General features: G+C 34.3%; 1 protein-coding gene across 3 annotated transcripts in view; it reads left to right on the forward strand.

The window, feature by feature from the left end:
* CCDC102B (coiled-coil domain containing 102B) overlaps positions 1-17,053 on the forward strand; it is a 353,588-nt gene that overhangs the window by 152,569 nt on the left and 183,966 nt on the right. For all 3 annotated transcript variants that reach the window (XM_033175326.1, XM_033175317.1, XM_033175335.1), the window contains one exon: positions 4,561-4,677. In XM_033175326.1, coding sequence (XP_033031217.1) covers positions 4,561-4,677 — 117 coding nt within the window. The remainder of the gene's footprint in view (positions 1-4,560; positions 4,678-17,053) is intronic.

Genomic DNA, 17,053 nt, shown 5'->3' on the forward strand with positions numbered 1-17,053 from the left:
TGCACATTCTGCACATGTATCCCAGAACTTAAAGTATAATCATAATAATAATAAAGAAAAGATTATCCTTTGACCTTTGATCTCCCACACTCCCTCATCCCCAACTGAAATGGAAAGTATTGAGCAATTACATGTTAATGGGGAAGAAACCAAGAAAATTTCAAGATACACGAGATAAACAACTCTTAGAATGAGTTTGCCAAGTACCCTGAAGGTATGAAATTCTAAGTACAACTGAAGTGATTAGACTTTGACTTTAGAAGAGATATATAAGTGCTTTAAAAAAGTAAAAGATTTCTGTAGAGACATGCAAATTTGTATATTTCATCACAGGAAGTAGGAAGTCCTTAGGTCCTATTTCTCCATGAAAGAAGTTGAAAGATTATTTGTTGAAAGTTATGGGAGAAATGGTAGATTTGGTATTTAGGGGATATTGAATAATTCTACATGGTTAAAAATATTGATTTAAATATTTGGTGAATGATTTCCAAAGAGCAGAACTTTGGAGTCTGCATTAACTACTTAATCCTTTTAGATCATTTTGAAGGTTAAAATGTGAGGCAAAATGGCAATAGGGTATGTTACTTTTTTTGCGTTTTTGTAATTATTTTTCTTTTTCTACCATATATGAATAAGAAAATACTTTATGTTACACAATACTTTTGTTTCTTAGAGATCGTCTTCAGTTTTTTTCCATTCCATGCTTATCTGAATATAGAATACACATTTATATGTGGTACTGATAATTTTCCAGAAGTGAATTATAGCAGATATTTCTGAGATCAAGGATATGGCAAATTGCCTGGTTTAAATTTTCATAAACACTGCAGTAAAAACAGGATTTTTAAACAGTGATTTTGGAGTTATATTATGGTACAAACACAGGAAAAAGAGAAGGTTTACCAGAGAATAAACTAAATAAATATTAAATAAAAGGACAAGAACTTGGAAAATGCTTTCTAATGCTGAGTAATTCACCTCATAGAGTACTTTCTATTTCTGTCACTGTCAACTTAACGAATGTGATATATCATCAGTTGTGGATGACATTCATAATTCCACTAAATTAATCATTGTTAGCATCTATAAGTCCACTGCTTTAAACTTCTCAGCTGCTAAATAGATTTTCATTACAAATCCATTAATCTAAACCTAAAGTTGAAAAGGCAAGTAACAAAATTAAGGTTATTTTGTGTCCAAAGTATAATTTTTAAATGTTCAAAGTAATTCTGTTTTTTAAGGAGAAAGTGTAGTTGTTTAATCAATCTGTTCATCAATTTTCCCTGCTATATTGTTTTAATGGTTTTAGTTGTATAATATTTTATTACTTATTATTTGTATTTATTTTTTTACTTCTCCATGCCTAGAATATTCAAGTAACAGTAAGGAAGACAGAAGGTCTGGAGTAGAATGAGGACCAGGAGTAGGAGATGAGGGCGGAGGAGTTATCAGATCATGTGGATAATGACTTTGATTTATATAGTAAGTTGATTGAAAAGCTATTGAAGAAAATTGAGCAGGAGAGTTTCATGATCTGAATTGCTTTTTAAAAAGCTTTATTTGGTTGCTATTTTGAGAAAGGAAGTATGAGGCTACATGCAGAAGCAGAAAGAATGGAGGCTATTAAAATAATTGAAGTAATAGATCATGGTGGCTTTTGATCAGAATAATGGTGGAAATGGAGAGAAGTAACTGGATTTATTATGTTTTGTGAAGGGTAAGCTGATTTAGTTAGCTTTAATTTGGATGTGGCATAGAGAAAAAAAGAACATATTCAATAATTTTGGGAAGGATGGTATCGATATTTACTGAGGTGACAAAGACAGACAGAAAAACAGTTTTGAGGGAGAAGTTCTGAATTTGGCTTTCCAGTGTGTTAAGTGTGGGATGCCCTTTAGAGGGGTTGAGTAGGAAGCTGGACATGTGCATTCAAGGTTCAATGGAAAACTATAGGCTGGAGACAGACACTTAAAATTTGCCAGCATTGCAATTAGTACAAATGAAGTAGGTACACGGGAACCATCCAATGGAGTAGATGAGAAAGACGGCAGGCACCAGGACCAAACTTCAGTACACTCCAGTGTTGAACTTTACTTCCCAAATAAATTTTTTTCTTGACGTATTTAAAAAATTTCCTAGAGGACTATATTTTATTATTTAAATTTTTGAATTTGCTGTGTCCTTAATTTATGAGTGTAATATATTCTTATTTTTTCTTGAAGATAGTGATGACAATAGTTTTTTAAAACTAATATCCTCTTTTGTATCTTACATTGGATCCAGTTACTTCTCTCCATTTCCACCATTATTCTGATCAAAAACCACCATGATCTCTTCCTTCAGTTATTTTAAGAGCCTCCATCCTTTCTCCTTCTCCATGTGGCCTCCCTTTTCTTCCATTTTTTTCTTTACTCTATAGACATTCTGTTTCTTAATCGCAACCTTGACTATTCCTGTTTTTCTTGTTTTGTTTTGTTTTATGCCACTCTTATGTTCTTCACATGCCTACAGATCTTTGATTTTTCCACTCACAATGATGAATGATATGGATTTATTTGAGGTGTTCGATGTGGGTTTCCTATGCTGTTGTTTATAAAACTTTGCTTTCCTGCCTCCTCTCTCTTTTGAGTGGTACAGTTCATTGAGAGTTCTGTTGGCAATTGAAGCGTTTATTGATGGATTTAATTCCCTGTGGTTTAATGACGAGATTTCAGAAGTTAAACGGGGGGCATTCAATTACCCAAATGAATTCAATATTCTTTTGGGAAACCTAAACCAAAACTGGTTGCTTTCATTTTACTTCTACTATCCTCTGTTTTATTTAGCAAAGTAATTTATATTCTTCTGGCTAGGGATTAATGCCACATTGTCTATTTAACTTCCATGATAGTGAGCGGGACTTGCCTACTCAGACTTTCAAAGAACTCTGTGGTATTTTCTCTTGTCCTCCTCCTTGCCTTCTGTGTGCTCTCTTTATGTTACCAGCTCTGAACATGGAGTCTCTCTGTAATGTGTTGGGAAATCAGCTTCTACCATTATTGTAGCTGATTTCTGGTATACTTGGACTCTGACATTTTCTGCTGTTTCCTTTACTATCTCTTCCTATCAGTTTATTGCCTTTGAGACAATTATTTCAGTGGCCTTTAGGTCTATAATTATAGATGCAATAATGGTTTAATACTCAGGTAATGCATTTGGCAAAAACTTTCTTAAAATTTGCTTCCTCTGGTTATTATCTTTGTGAATTTAGGAAAGTTACTTAAGTCTACTTAAAAATATGGGTTCACCTTGAGGCGGGCAGATCACGAGGTCAGGAGATCGAGACTATCCTGGCTAACATGGTGAAACCCCCTCTCTACTAAAAATACAAAAAATTAGCCGGGTGTGGTGGCAGGTGCCTGTAGTCCCAGCTACTTGGGAGGCTGAGGCAGGAGAATGGCGTGAACCCAGGAGGTGGAGCTTGCAGTGAGCTGAGTTTGTGCCACTGCACTCCAGCCTGGGCAACAGAGCGAGACTCTGTCTCCAAAAAAAAAAAAAAATATATATATATATATATGTGTGTGTGTGTGTGTGTGTGTGTGTATATGTGCATATATATATGGTTCACTTTTCTGTAGAGGAGGGATAATGATAACAATGCCTAACATATAGGATTACTGTTAGCATTAACTAAGGCAATATATATCAAGTTCAGTTCTTGGGGACTAGCACATGCTTAATATTACTATTATTAATAACAACATTATGAGTACTACTTTTTATTTTTAAATAGATAGTGTAACATTGGCTTTTGTATTTTAATTTGTTATAAAATTACACACATATTAGGTAATTTGGGTGATGGAAACATTTACCTACATAGCTTAAAATATATGTCAAAACAACAAAAACAGCATATATGTGTAATATATGTGTGCAACTACACGTTTTATATATTTATCAAATTTCACAGTTGTGCTGAAAATTCTTAATTTTAAGAACAGTTGTGGGAAAATAATCATTGTTTGCATTTGTAGGACTTTTCTCACCTTTTTATTTTTTTCTGCAGTCATTTTCTATGGAAATTTTTTGACAGCTTTTATAGATGTTTTTCATATATTTTATCAGCCCAAGCAGTATGTATATACTTTTTTTCCATTGCCCAAGTTTATCTCTGTTACAATTAATATACTATTAAATAGACATTAAAAAGATTACAAAGAATACTGAGGTATTAATATTCAGGATGAAAAGATAAGGGTTAATTGGTAAGCTTAGAAACCAGCTGGTCAGTTGTTTCAGAGTTTGTGGAGGTAACTGAGTTCTGCCTATTTTTCAACTGATGAATTGGAATTTACAGAGATTTGCTTATTTTTTTTTAGAGGTTATTAGCATTTTTGAACTACAAGTATAACAATAAACGGTTCAACCACAGTCATTACATCAACAGCAGCAAGCCTGCCAGAATCCACAGAGGAAAAAAGCAAAACAACACTAAAGCTAAATGAAAGACTAATGTGGATTATCCTGTAACCACCCTTTATAACATCCTGTGATTATAATTTCAACTTTCTTTTTCAGTTTGACATTCGTCTTGGTCAACATAATGATGAAATGGAAGAACTGTCAGGCAATGTAAAGGAAGAATCCAAATCTCAAAACAGCAAAGACAGAGTGATTTGTGAGTTAAGAGCAGAGGTAAGACATTGGGTAAAGAGTGCCATATATATTAAAACATAACTGACTGTTGTTAAATGCCATACTATTTTAAGTAGGGTAATGGATGTGCCTTTGGTTACTTTATGAAAGTGAATGCTGCTACTAATGTAATTAGCTTATATGTGATTTAAAAGGCTGTGGAATGACATTGGCCCATAACTAGATCGAGTTATTTGAATATTATTTAAAGATGAAATGTTTAACTATGAAACTATCTTGTAGCCAATACAAGTCTTACTGTGCATAAATATTATTTAAAAGTTCAACCAACTGCTGGATCGTGTATGTTCATTTACTTTTAGAACCAATGACATACAAGATATGTGTCACGGAATTTCTGGTGGAATTAACCTTGCTATTGGCAGTTAACAGCAGTGAGAGATAAAATAAATTCACTTTTGTTATAGTTAATTCATTTCTTAGGTACACCACCTAAGAAACATTTATTTTTCCACTCCTGCCACCACCAACAATAAATGAATTTTCACAAATGGGTAAGCTCTGAGTGTTCTTTACTGTTCTGTAGGTAAAAACAGAATCATTGTCCTTATAGAAAGGAGAAGGGATTGAATTATTTGTACTTCATAGAAAATAGCATGATGGCATTAAAAATGGAAAATCACAAATTATTTGTCTTGGAACAGATAATTCTGGGAAAATAGCTTGGAAACAAATGTGTAAGAGCAATTTACAGACTGAAATGAATTTAATGCAACCGTAGGCTGGTAGAAAACTGATTTGTATTAGGTTTTCTTCCTTATATAACTCTTCAAATTCTGAACTGACACCAGAGTATATTTACATCAGATGAATATAGTGCAATGGGAAGTACACAGATTTTGGAGCTAGAAATGGGTCCATCACCTCCTGATTACTTTATTCTGGTCAGTGCTATAAGCATCTCTGTGTGTCAGTCTCCAGATTAAAATAATAGTAATAATAATATTAATAACAGTCATGAAACAGGATTTTGGAAAATGTATGTACTGCAAGGAAACAGTTTTCTGAGACAGAGTGCTGTAGTATTGAAACTTACAGCTAAGCTGCTTAGGAGAATTATATCCTCCCTGTGTTCCTCCTCATCACATCAATGCCATCCCATGACAGCTCTTCTATGAGTCCTAAAAGTGGTGTTGGGGTGAGCCGGCATGTATCAAGAGGTCCATTATGAGAAAGGCTGAATTGTTGAATACAAATCTTCCTAAGTCAAAGAGAAAAATTGGTGGCTTTCATAGCTTTTGTTTTCTAAGAGGAATTGAACTATCAGGATAGATACCTCTTTTTCTTGACCCTCAGCTCTGAGAAGCATCTTTCATTAAACATTGTATAACATGTTGTATAAAAGCTTATTTAATAGTTAATAGCAAAAAAGGAGGAAGGCACATCTAGATATTTATTATAACTCTCCTCAGAAGCCAAGAACATTATGTATACACTTTTTTTAAGACAAGTTTTAGGTTCACAGCAAAATTGAGCAGAAAGTGCAGTTTGCACATACTTCCCCTTTCCCCCAGAGACTCCTCCACAACCAACATCCTTCATCAGTATTGCATGTTTGTTATAACTGATAAACAAGCTGAGACATTATCAACCACTGTTCATAGTTTACATTAAGGTTCACTCTGTGTTGTACATTCTATGGCTTTTGACAAATGCATAATAACATATATCTACCGTGTTAGTATCATGCAGATGCTAAACAAGTATTGCATAGAAATATGCTTTATTGCAACTTGTTTACATAAATGTGTCACAACTACTTATGTTTACATAAAAGTACTATAATTTTATTAAATTTAATAACTTATTTTAAAAATTAGTTTATTATTTTTAGATATATAATCAGCACTACAGTGAGTATGCATATGTATATAAATCACTGGACATTTAAAAATGGCTTATGATATATTTCTAGAAAATAGTGTGGCTTGGTCACTGGGATATTTATTTTTTAAATCTTTTTTACACATTTCCAAGTGTTCTATTAGAAAAATTGTACCAATTTACATTCTCACTAAGTAAGACTAAAATCTCTGAATATTATGTGTAAAGCAAATATTGAAAAAGACTCAATGTTGGAGAGAAGAGGTATATTACCCAGGGGACCTGAGAATTGAGAAATGGCATGCTGTTGAGTTTTCTGAGTTTTTGTCACATACATTCCAAAATTAGAACTGAAGAAGACAGAAATCTGGAAACACCGACAGGTATAGATAAACACACAAAGATACCTAAAAGGAAACACAACCTAAGTCTGCTTGCTCTAGCCAAAGTACTAAGGAAGAGTCAATGTAGCAAGACGAAAACTTGTAGGACAATAATGCTTCAATCCAGCCCAAATCACAGAAAACTGTGGCCCCACCCCATGCCTGTGAGCTGAGGCCAGCTGTAGAACCTGGACTTCTACATACATCTGGAAGTAACAAGACAATGCTATCCTTTCACTCTCAGTTGTGGTTTCATAAGAACCCACCCAAAACACAATGATAGATAAAATCCAAATCTCATGACATATTTCACAAAGTATCCAGGATACAATTGGATATTACTCATCATACCTAGAACCACAATAGTTTGAAGTGAATGAAAGAAAACAATTGATAGATGCCAACACTGAAATGATAAAGATGTGTTAATTATTTGGGAAGGATTTTAGAGAGGGCATCATCAAAATACTTCAGTGAGCAATTGTGCATATGTATGAAACAAATAAAAAATAGGAATTTTCAGTAAAGAAATAGAAGGTCTCAGCAAATAAAAAAATGCAAAGAAGTAACAAATGGAAAAGTTAAAACTGAAAAATGAACTGAATTTAAAAAAACAACTTCTGAATGCAGAAGATAGAGGAAAGAGTCAGTGAACTTGAAGATAAATGAATGGAAATTATCCTTTCTGAGTGAGATAAAGAAAATAGGCTGGATTTTAAAAGTGAAGTCTCAGAGACCTGTGGGGTGATAAAAAAAAATTACATTCATGTAATTTGAGGCCAGTGTGAGAAGAAAAATAGTGTAGGACTGACAGTACTAAAAAATAGATGAAAACTTCCCAACTTTCAAATGAAAGAATCAAACCTAGAGTCAAGAATTTTAGTGAATCCCAGACAGCATAAACCCGAAAAGGTTGATATTAAGACACATCATAGTCAAACTTATGGAAAATAAGAAAAAATAACCTTAACAGCACCTAAAAGGTAAATTACAGTATATACACAGGGGAAAAAATCCAAATAACAGGGCTTATCACATCAGAAACTCTGGAAGCCAGAAAGAAGTGACATACAATTATTTAGGTTCTAAAAGAGCTGTCAACTCAAAATACTATATCCAGTGAAAATATCCCTCAGATCATTCTCTAATGAGGAAAACTAAGATAAATCATCTTTGGCAAATAAGCATATGAAAAGGTGTTCAAAATATTAGTCATCAGGAGAATGGAAATTAAAACCACGATGGGACAAAACTATAAACCTATCAGAATGGCTAAAATCAAAATAGCGACAATACTAAATGGTGGTAATAGCACAGCTATTGAATTACTCACCTATTGCTAGAGGGAATGTAAAATGATACAATCACATTGGAAAATAGTTTGACAGTCTTCAAAATTGCAGCTACCGTATGATCAAGCAATTGGACTCCTAGGTATTTACTTCATAAAAATAGAAGTTTATATTCACACAAAACTTATAGGTAAATCTTGAGTATTTTATATGTAAATGCCAAAACTTAGAAACAACAAGGGTGATCTTCATGGGGTGAATAATTAAACAAGCAATTACATCCATACCTTGAACTACTTCTCAGCAACAAAACAGAATGAACTCTTGATACATGGAACCATCTGGGTGAATCTCTTGAAGTATTGTGAGTGAAAAATATCCCTAAAGACTGCATAGTCTATGATTATATATATATGATTTATTTATATATATATATGATTTATTTGTATATATGATTATATATATTCAGCATTTAGAAATGGAGAACCTATTAATGGTTTTCAGGAATACAGGAGTGAAGGCAGTGGGTGCTGTGGCTAAAACACAGCCACATGATGCATCCTTGTGGGATGGAAGCATTCTGCATTTGACTGTGCCAAATTCTTTGCATAATTGTCAATGTCTGACTTTGGTATTGTACTAATGTACTGCTGTTTAACAGCCTATCTAAAGGATTCATTCATTCATAACTGTAAAGTACTAAAAATTGTACACAATAGTAGGCACTCAATCAATACTAGGATAAGAACTTAGATCCAGGTCTCTTGGGTCCCAAAGATAAATTTCATATGGCTTTTACCATTGGAGGGATCAGGGTAAAAGGCACATGGAATTTATTTTTTCTTTCAACTGCCTACGAATCGACAGTTAGCCAAAAATGAAAATTTAATTAAACATCCTAATTTTTTTTGCAATTTAAGTAGTGATGATATAAGCAACCCTATTTATTTTGCTTATGCAAGATAAAACATAAGTATTTTGTTACACAATTGTTTTCATACCCAGGAAGACTGTATTATCTATGAGGGCTTAGAAAGGTTCTTTCTCCATGTGAAAGTCAATTAGATTCTGTCTGAATAGATAAAATGCAGTAATAGTGAAGTAAAAAACGAAACCAAATAACAACAAAAATAAGTTCATATGCTCATTCATTATACAACCCAATTATTTACTCCACAAATATTAATCAACAATCTCCCATGTTAAACACTAAAGATTCTACAGAGTGATGTATTGATGGCCATGGACACAAACAAAGCAAGTCAATTAAATGCAATATGTTATATAGCCTTATAGGTGAAGCACAGTGATTTGTGTGGGGATAAAGAGGAGATATAGTGAATGAGATGGGTAAGGTGAAGAGCAGTTAGCCAGGCAAAGTGCAGAGCCAGGTAGAAAGGTAAGAACAAGGCTGGGTGTGGTGGCTCACACCTGTAATCCCAGCATTTTGGGAGGGCAAAGTGGGTGGATTCCCTGAGCTCAGGAGTTTGAGACCAGCCTGGCTAACATGGTGAAACCCTGTCTCTAATAAAAATATGAAAATTATCTAGGCATGCTGGGGGGCCCCTGTAATCCCAGCTACTCAGGAGGCTGAGGCAGGAGCATCGCTTGAACTTGGGAGGCGAAGGTTGCAGTGAGCTAAGATCATGCCAGTGTACTCCAGCCTGGGTGACAGAGCAAGACAAAAAACACAAAACAAACAAAAAAAAGAAGGTAAGAACAATATCTGTAAAGGGCAGTAGCATGTAAGAAGGGAGGACACTGCAGAATTTAGAGAAAATATTGTAGGAAAGGGTGGTACATGGGAATATTGACAGAGAAGGAAACACTTCTTCTTTTCTTCTTACATTAGTGTAGATATCAGAAAGTGTGTTGATTTTGGGGGTGTTCTGATCACTGGAAGAGCAGTATGTTCTGACTGGGAGCAATTCACCACTAGATGTTTTTAAGGTAGAGTGAAGGAAAATGCAGAGGGAAGAAAAATGTTTTGGTTTTGTGCTAAAAATGAAAATAAAAATATTTTCAGGATGTTTTCTGAAATTATAAATTTAATCTTTAGTTCTGCAAATATTGTACGGTATCTGCTATGCTGTGTTCTGGTAACTCAATGGTGTGGGATGTGAAATGGACTCGCCTTCAGAGAACAGCCTTCAGCGAGGGGTACAGTATTCATCAGAGATCGTACCTTTTAGTGTAAGTTGTCAACAGTTTGGGAGCTATACAGCAAATGTGAATGAGGCTAGGGGGATTGACCTAGTCAGAAATTTTAGATGAAATACCAGATATTTTATTTACTGACATAGTTAAATAGCCTTATCTTTGACATGAAGGATATTGTATAATTAGAACTCCGGTGTCATCATAATTTAATTTTTAGAGATTGCCACAGTAAGTGTTGATCTGAATTGATTTAAATCTCCTGTATCTCCATTCCTCTTATTGACTTTACATGTTCTAGCAAAGAGATTTCAATTACTGAGAATATGATGAATATATTAGAAATGGTTATATGATTTTGGAGCAGGATATTGAGGAATGCAAGCAGGTTAATTCAGAAGTCTGTTAGTGATATAGATTTAAACATTCTGGGTTTATATTGACAAAACTCAGGAAACAGAATATATAAAATAAGACTTGATATGAATAAACCGTTGGAGAAAAATAACAGTCTGGGAAAACAGAATCAAGCTGTCACAGTTAAATATACTTTCTGGTCATTTAGATAAACACAAGTCTAAATATTCAATTTTTTCAAGAATAAAACTGTTACTTATTCTGTATTTATAGAAATCTGATAAATAGAAAGTTGAATAACCAGTGAAAGCCTGTTATCATTTATTCAGGAAATATTAGGTGCCTTGAGTAGCAGGTATTCATTTCAAAACATTGAAACTATAGAGTTCAAAATAAAATACTGAAAATAATCTTTGATAGCACATCAGTAGTAGCTTTCCTTGGTAGCTATGTCTTCTGAAAAGATTTCGAGCTAACTTGGGTTGATGATTGAATTACAATCTGAGATTTTTGCCACCCTCAAGTTTCTTGCTGTCTTCTATTACATAGAGAAGAGCTCAATGATGATTGTGATGTGAGTGGGAAAAGAAGGGACTGTATCAATGACAACTGTAAATATTAGCTTGTCTTAGGAATAGCCCACCTCCCTTCTTTAGAAACTGTGCACATTTTAGTGCCAATCTCAACACATCTAGTGTTCGACACCTTCAAGCTACTTGAGATCTTTAATATGATGCCCTCCAGCTCTTATCTTCCTTAGGACACAAACACATACATTTGAACTTTTCCTGTAAGTTCTGTGCAGTTCTTCTAAGACCCTGTTTACTGCTTCCCATGAGGTCACAAGTCAACTTAGCAAATCTACACTAATATGCTAATTTCTTTCATGTCATCATACCAATTGTTACTCTCAAATGCTTCCAATCCAAAACTGCTTTACTAACACTCTTATGGTTGTGTTTAACAAGGATTCTGATTTCCAGTAGAGAGAAATTTTCTGTTTTACACGAGAGGTCATTGACTTAGAACCTTTCCATCATTATCATCAAATGCTTTTCTTAGAAAACATGTTTTCCTATGAACTGACACATTCTGAAAACATATGCCTTAAATCACACAAACAATTACATTTCTCTTCTGCTGAAATCCCTGGTTAATATGAGTATGGCATAAACAGGGAAGGAAAGGGCCTGACAGTTTAGGTGGTGGAGTTCTTAGCTTCATTCTGCAATAGTGTGTGGCTCACAATCGCTCAACCAATGGCCATTAGCTGAATGAATGAGGGAAAGATAAGGACAAAGCACATATCAAAAAAGAAAACTTTCTATTTTAACTTTCTAGTAGGTCAAAAGAAAAAGTAAAATAAGAATGGAGGAAGGGCAAAGCTGTCTATATTCATTTGGAATATGTTTTGTTCTATATTTGACTCCTTTTTTGTTTGTTTGTTTTGAGATGGGATCTCACTCTGTCACCTAAGCTGGAGTGCAGCGGCACAATCTGGGCTCACTGCAACCTCTGCCTCCTGGGCTCAGGCAATTCTCTCACCTCAGTCTCCCAAGTAGCTGGGACGACAGGTGCACACCACTAGGCCTGGTTAATTTTTGCATTTTTTTTTTTCAATAGAGACAGGGGTCTCACCATGTTGGCCAGGCTGGTCCTGAACTTCTAAGACAAGTGATCCACTCGTCTCAGCCTCCCAAAGTGCTGGGATTACAGGCACGAGCCGCCACACCCGGCCTAGATTTGACTACGTTTGATGCACTCAAAACACGCTGGTCACTGGTATGGTCTGAATGGGGGTGTGTTTCCCAAATTTATATACTGACATCCTGACTTCCAAGGTGATGGTATTAGGAGGTGGGACCTTTAGGAGTTGATTAGGTTGTGAGGACAATTCGAATTAATGCCCTTGTAAAAGAGACCCCAGAGAGCTAGCTCACGCCTGTATCATGTGGATACATAGGGAGAAGATGCTGTCTGTGAACCAGAAAGCAGGTCCTTACCAGATACAAAATCTACTGGCAACTTAATCTTGGATTCCAGGCTTCAGACTGTGAGAAATAAATTTCTACTGTTTATAAGCTACCCAGGTTATGATACTTTGTAGCCTGAATGGACTAAGACAGTCACAAGTATAGACTGGCAAGTGTAATTATTTGAAGGACAGAACTATCAAGAAAACTAGTGACTGGGCAACTAAGTCATGAAGATAAGCCCCATTTTGATATAACAACTCTACTTTTGGGGTGAATTGGAGAAATTCACTGTCCTCTAAACCTTTTATTGAATTGAGTTACTTCTTTAATGGAGTAAATTGTTTCTCTCAAATAGTATTAGAAATTCTCCTGCATTTGAATATTTAAGCAGTAGAAAATGTTGTTAATTAAATAGCTTCCATAAATTTATGCATTAGTAAAACATTGCTTGATGTACTTTTTAATCCTAGTAGTCACAAGTAGTTATTGGAACAATTATTTCTAACAGTGATGTACCATATTGGTTTTTATTTTCAGTATTGATCTGTCCAAGTTCAAAACAACTGTTCTGGAATTAGGTTTTACAGGTTGAGGCATTTCTTTCTGTGTAGTTAGCAATGATTCAAATGCCCTGAAAAATAGAAAAATTATCTTCTGTTCATATTTGAGTCTCTGATTTTAGGTTTTCTAGAAATCACCAAGACAATAATTGCTTTACTTAAGAAATAACTCAGACCAGTGATAAATCAAAACAATTACGCTTTGCAATTATTTTATTAACCAATGAGTGGAAGATGTCATTTGGAGGTGAGCAGGGATGAAAGGAAAAAGAATTAGGCCAAGAAGCTTTCCCTTCAAAGAAGCAAAACTATTTAATATGTGCATCCTTGTCTTAAATACTGAAAATTAATGAAAGATGCATAAAGATCTATTAAAATACTCTGTTCAGATTGAGTATCACTAGATATTTAGAGCTAATGTTTATGAATACTTTGTAGGTCTCATGAGCCTTGTAAGGACTTAAAACATTAGATTTCATTTAATCAACACATCAATTTTATAAGACAATGTGATGGTTAATTTTATGTGTCAACTTGGCTAGGCCATAGGGTGCCCAGACATTTGTCCAAATATTATTCTGGGTGTGTCTGTGAGGATGTTTTGGGATAAAACATTGAGTAAAGCAGATTGCCTTCCCTAATGTGGGTAGATTTCATCCAAACAATTGAAGACCTAAATAGAACAAAAAGACTGAGAACAAGGGAACTACTGACGCCTAACTGCTTGAGCTGGAACTGTGATCTGCTCCAATCTTTGGGTTTGGACTGAAACATCAGAACATCTTGAGTTTCCAGCTTGCTGTCTACAAATCTTGGGACTTAGCTTCTATAATTGCATGAGCCAATTCCTTATAATTTATCTTTCCCATTCTCTCTCTGTCTCTCTCTCTCTCTCATTAAACCTCACACCCTTGACCACTATGTGATGCTGCTTTACACCACCAAAAATTAACTAAACATTTTATGTATTTGTTCATTGTATTGTTATAAATTTAATTTATTTGTACATTTTTGAGAATATAGTTCTCCGATGCTAGACTCCTAAGCAAAAACACATAAATCAAGCAAAAGGAGTTATAATACATCTTTTGATACAATGTGGGTAAATAATAATAGGAACATTTCTTTTTAAAAATATTTTAAAAATATTTTAACTATTATTTTAATAAGATTTTAAAAATCAAATGTCCTTAAAGAGCCAATGATAATTTGCATTGCAAAAACTGACTTTGCTTGTTGCACTTTAGCCACATGAATGAAAATGTAAATAAATAAATAAATAAATAAATAAACAAACAAGACAATTATTGTTACCACTCAGACAGTATGAAATAATGCCTTATAGCTTTGAGAAATAAAATGAGAGATGTCGGCCGGGCGCGGTGGCTCAAGCCTGTAATCCCAGCACTTTGGGAGGCCGAGACGGGCGGATCACGAGGTCAGGAGATCGAGACCATCCTGGCTAACCCGGTGAAACCCCGTCTCTACTAAAAAATACAAAAAACTAGCCGGGCGACGTGGCGGGCGCCCGTAGTCCCAGCTACTCGGGAGGCTGAGGCAGGAGAATGGCGTAAACCCGGGAGGCGGATCTTGCAGTGAGCTGAGATCCGGCCACTGCACTCCAGCCTGGGCGACAGAGCGAGACTCCGTCTCAAAAAAAAAAAAAAAAAAAAAAAAGAGAGATGTCAGAGAATCCAATCTCTTTTCTTGCAATGACTTTAGCAACATGTTCCTTCTCCTAAGGAAGTCTTGATACTTCTCATTCACTTCAAGCCCAAAACCTGACAAAGAAACGAGCAAAGCCAGTGACAACTGATAGTTTTAATAAAATATCCCCATGTTTTCCCCTTCACATCAGTCTCCACCTTTAAAAGGATTGATTATTTCCTACACTATCCATTGATTTATTTCTAGAATCCAGAGTGATATATGATCATGTTTGATAGAAATTGGATTAAGTTATTATAAACATGTAACCAATTTATTCATTTTAGCTCCTAAATAAACCAAGAATGTAACTATTACAGGCTCATATTTCATTTAAATGTTTTTTCTCACTACCTCGTATATAGAATTACTTACCTTTACAAACATAATAAAAGGATCGCCACATTTTCAAGAGGAGCCAAAGAGGAGGATTAACTTTTTACATCTGGAAAATTAAATATAGATACTGTTTCCTACTTTCTTTTTAATCCCAGAGTGTTTGGAATGTAGCTATACATTTTAACTGTTCTTGCCACAAAATAAATGAACAAAAGGAAGTAACTATGTGAGGTGATGGATATGCTAATTTGCTTAACTACAGTAGCCTTGCCACTTTCTATATACATTATAACATTATGTAGCATACAATATATACAATGCAATTTATTTTTAAAAAATAATTCTGGTAGCAGAAGTAGATTAAAAGCCCTACATCTAATATCCAAAGAGCAAAAACACTGATTACCCTCAAAATACCCTCAAAATAACAGAATGTTACATAAAATGTAACATGGAGAAAACAAAAATACTGCTCTTAGGACATGGATACATGATAGCACAAATGAAAATTAAATATATAATTTGGAGTTGAAAGTTGAATGAGTCACCCAGAAAGTAAACCACAAAGACAAGGATGTAATAAAAAAGGAAGTTTCTTAAACATTAATTTAGCAATTAGTCCCCCAAATTAAGAGATCCTTAAAAAAGAAGTTTAAAAGCAAAAGAATTAGAAAAACAAAATTCTTCCAAATGAAGGTCATGATGGTTTAGATGAATATATCCATCCAAGTAAGTAGCATAATAATCCCAAAAAGACAGAGCAAAGTTCATTTCATTAAAGTTCATAACACTGGAATACAATAAATTGCCTGAAAGGAAGCAGTGATAAATAAATGAGCACATATAGATAATCAGAAATCAGAAAAATTATCAGAATTCTCAACAAGCAACTCCAGAAATTATAAAACAATGTAGGTAAATGTTTAAAATTCTGAAGAAAGTGATTTACCTCTTAGAATTCTACACATACTCAATTTACAATAATAATATAGATTAGAATAATTCATTAGAAGACCTATCAAATCTCCAAAAATTATCAACTGTTGTAACCTCTTTGCAGTTCACAAAATGACATAGGAAACATGAATTATGAAGTAGAACTAAATAGAAAAGACTTCAAGAGTATTTCCAGGATTATGATGAAAGTTGGTGCCAGGTAAAAGATGTCTCAAAATAAAACAGAAGTGACACTCATATTATGTTCTGGGTATGTCAGTGTCTCTAGGAAATGTGTACTTCTATTGAAATGTTCCAGATTAGTAACTACATTGAAAACTAAGCAAGAAACTATGAGGCACTTCATAACTTCAGGAAACGTAAAATTATAATAGCAAAATAAATGCAATTATAGTGTACCACACTGGTCACCTGTAAATATATATATATTTTTTTACAATGTTAAGATGGAATACCTGGCCAGGGGCAGTGGCTCACTCCTGTAATCCCAGAACTTTGGGAGAATATATAAAATATAAATAAAAGAAGAGTAAGTGAATTAACAAAGGCAAACAGCTTAGGACTGTGCTTATCTCACTAGACATTCTCAAAAATAATAGACGTTGTAATGAATGAAAAGATATATAATAGGACAAATAATACCATATATTATGTTCAGCCATGGTATGGAGATAATAGGCCTTCACATTAAAATAAGGGTGATGATTTATAAATTACATACAACCATTAAATTTTCAGTAAATGCCACCTATTTATTTGGAAGATGAAGTATTTGGATATTAACAGCAACAAAAAAGTGATCT

Source organism: Trachypithecus francoisi, unplaced genomic scaffold, assembly GCF_009764315.1.
Source record: "Trachypithecus francoisi isolate TF-2019V2 unplaced genomic scaffold, Tfra_2.0 Contig01474, whole genome shotgun sequence".
NCBI classification, from domain to species: domain Eukaryota; kingdom Metazoa; phylum Chordata; class Mammalia; order Primates; family Cercopithecidae; genus Trachypithecus; species Trachypithecus francoisi.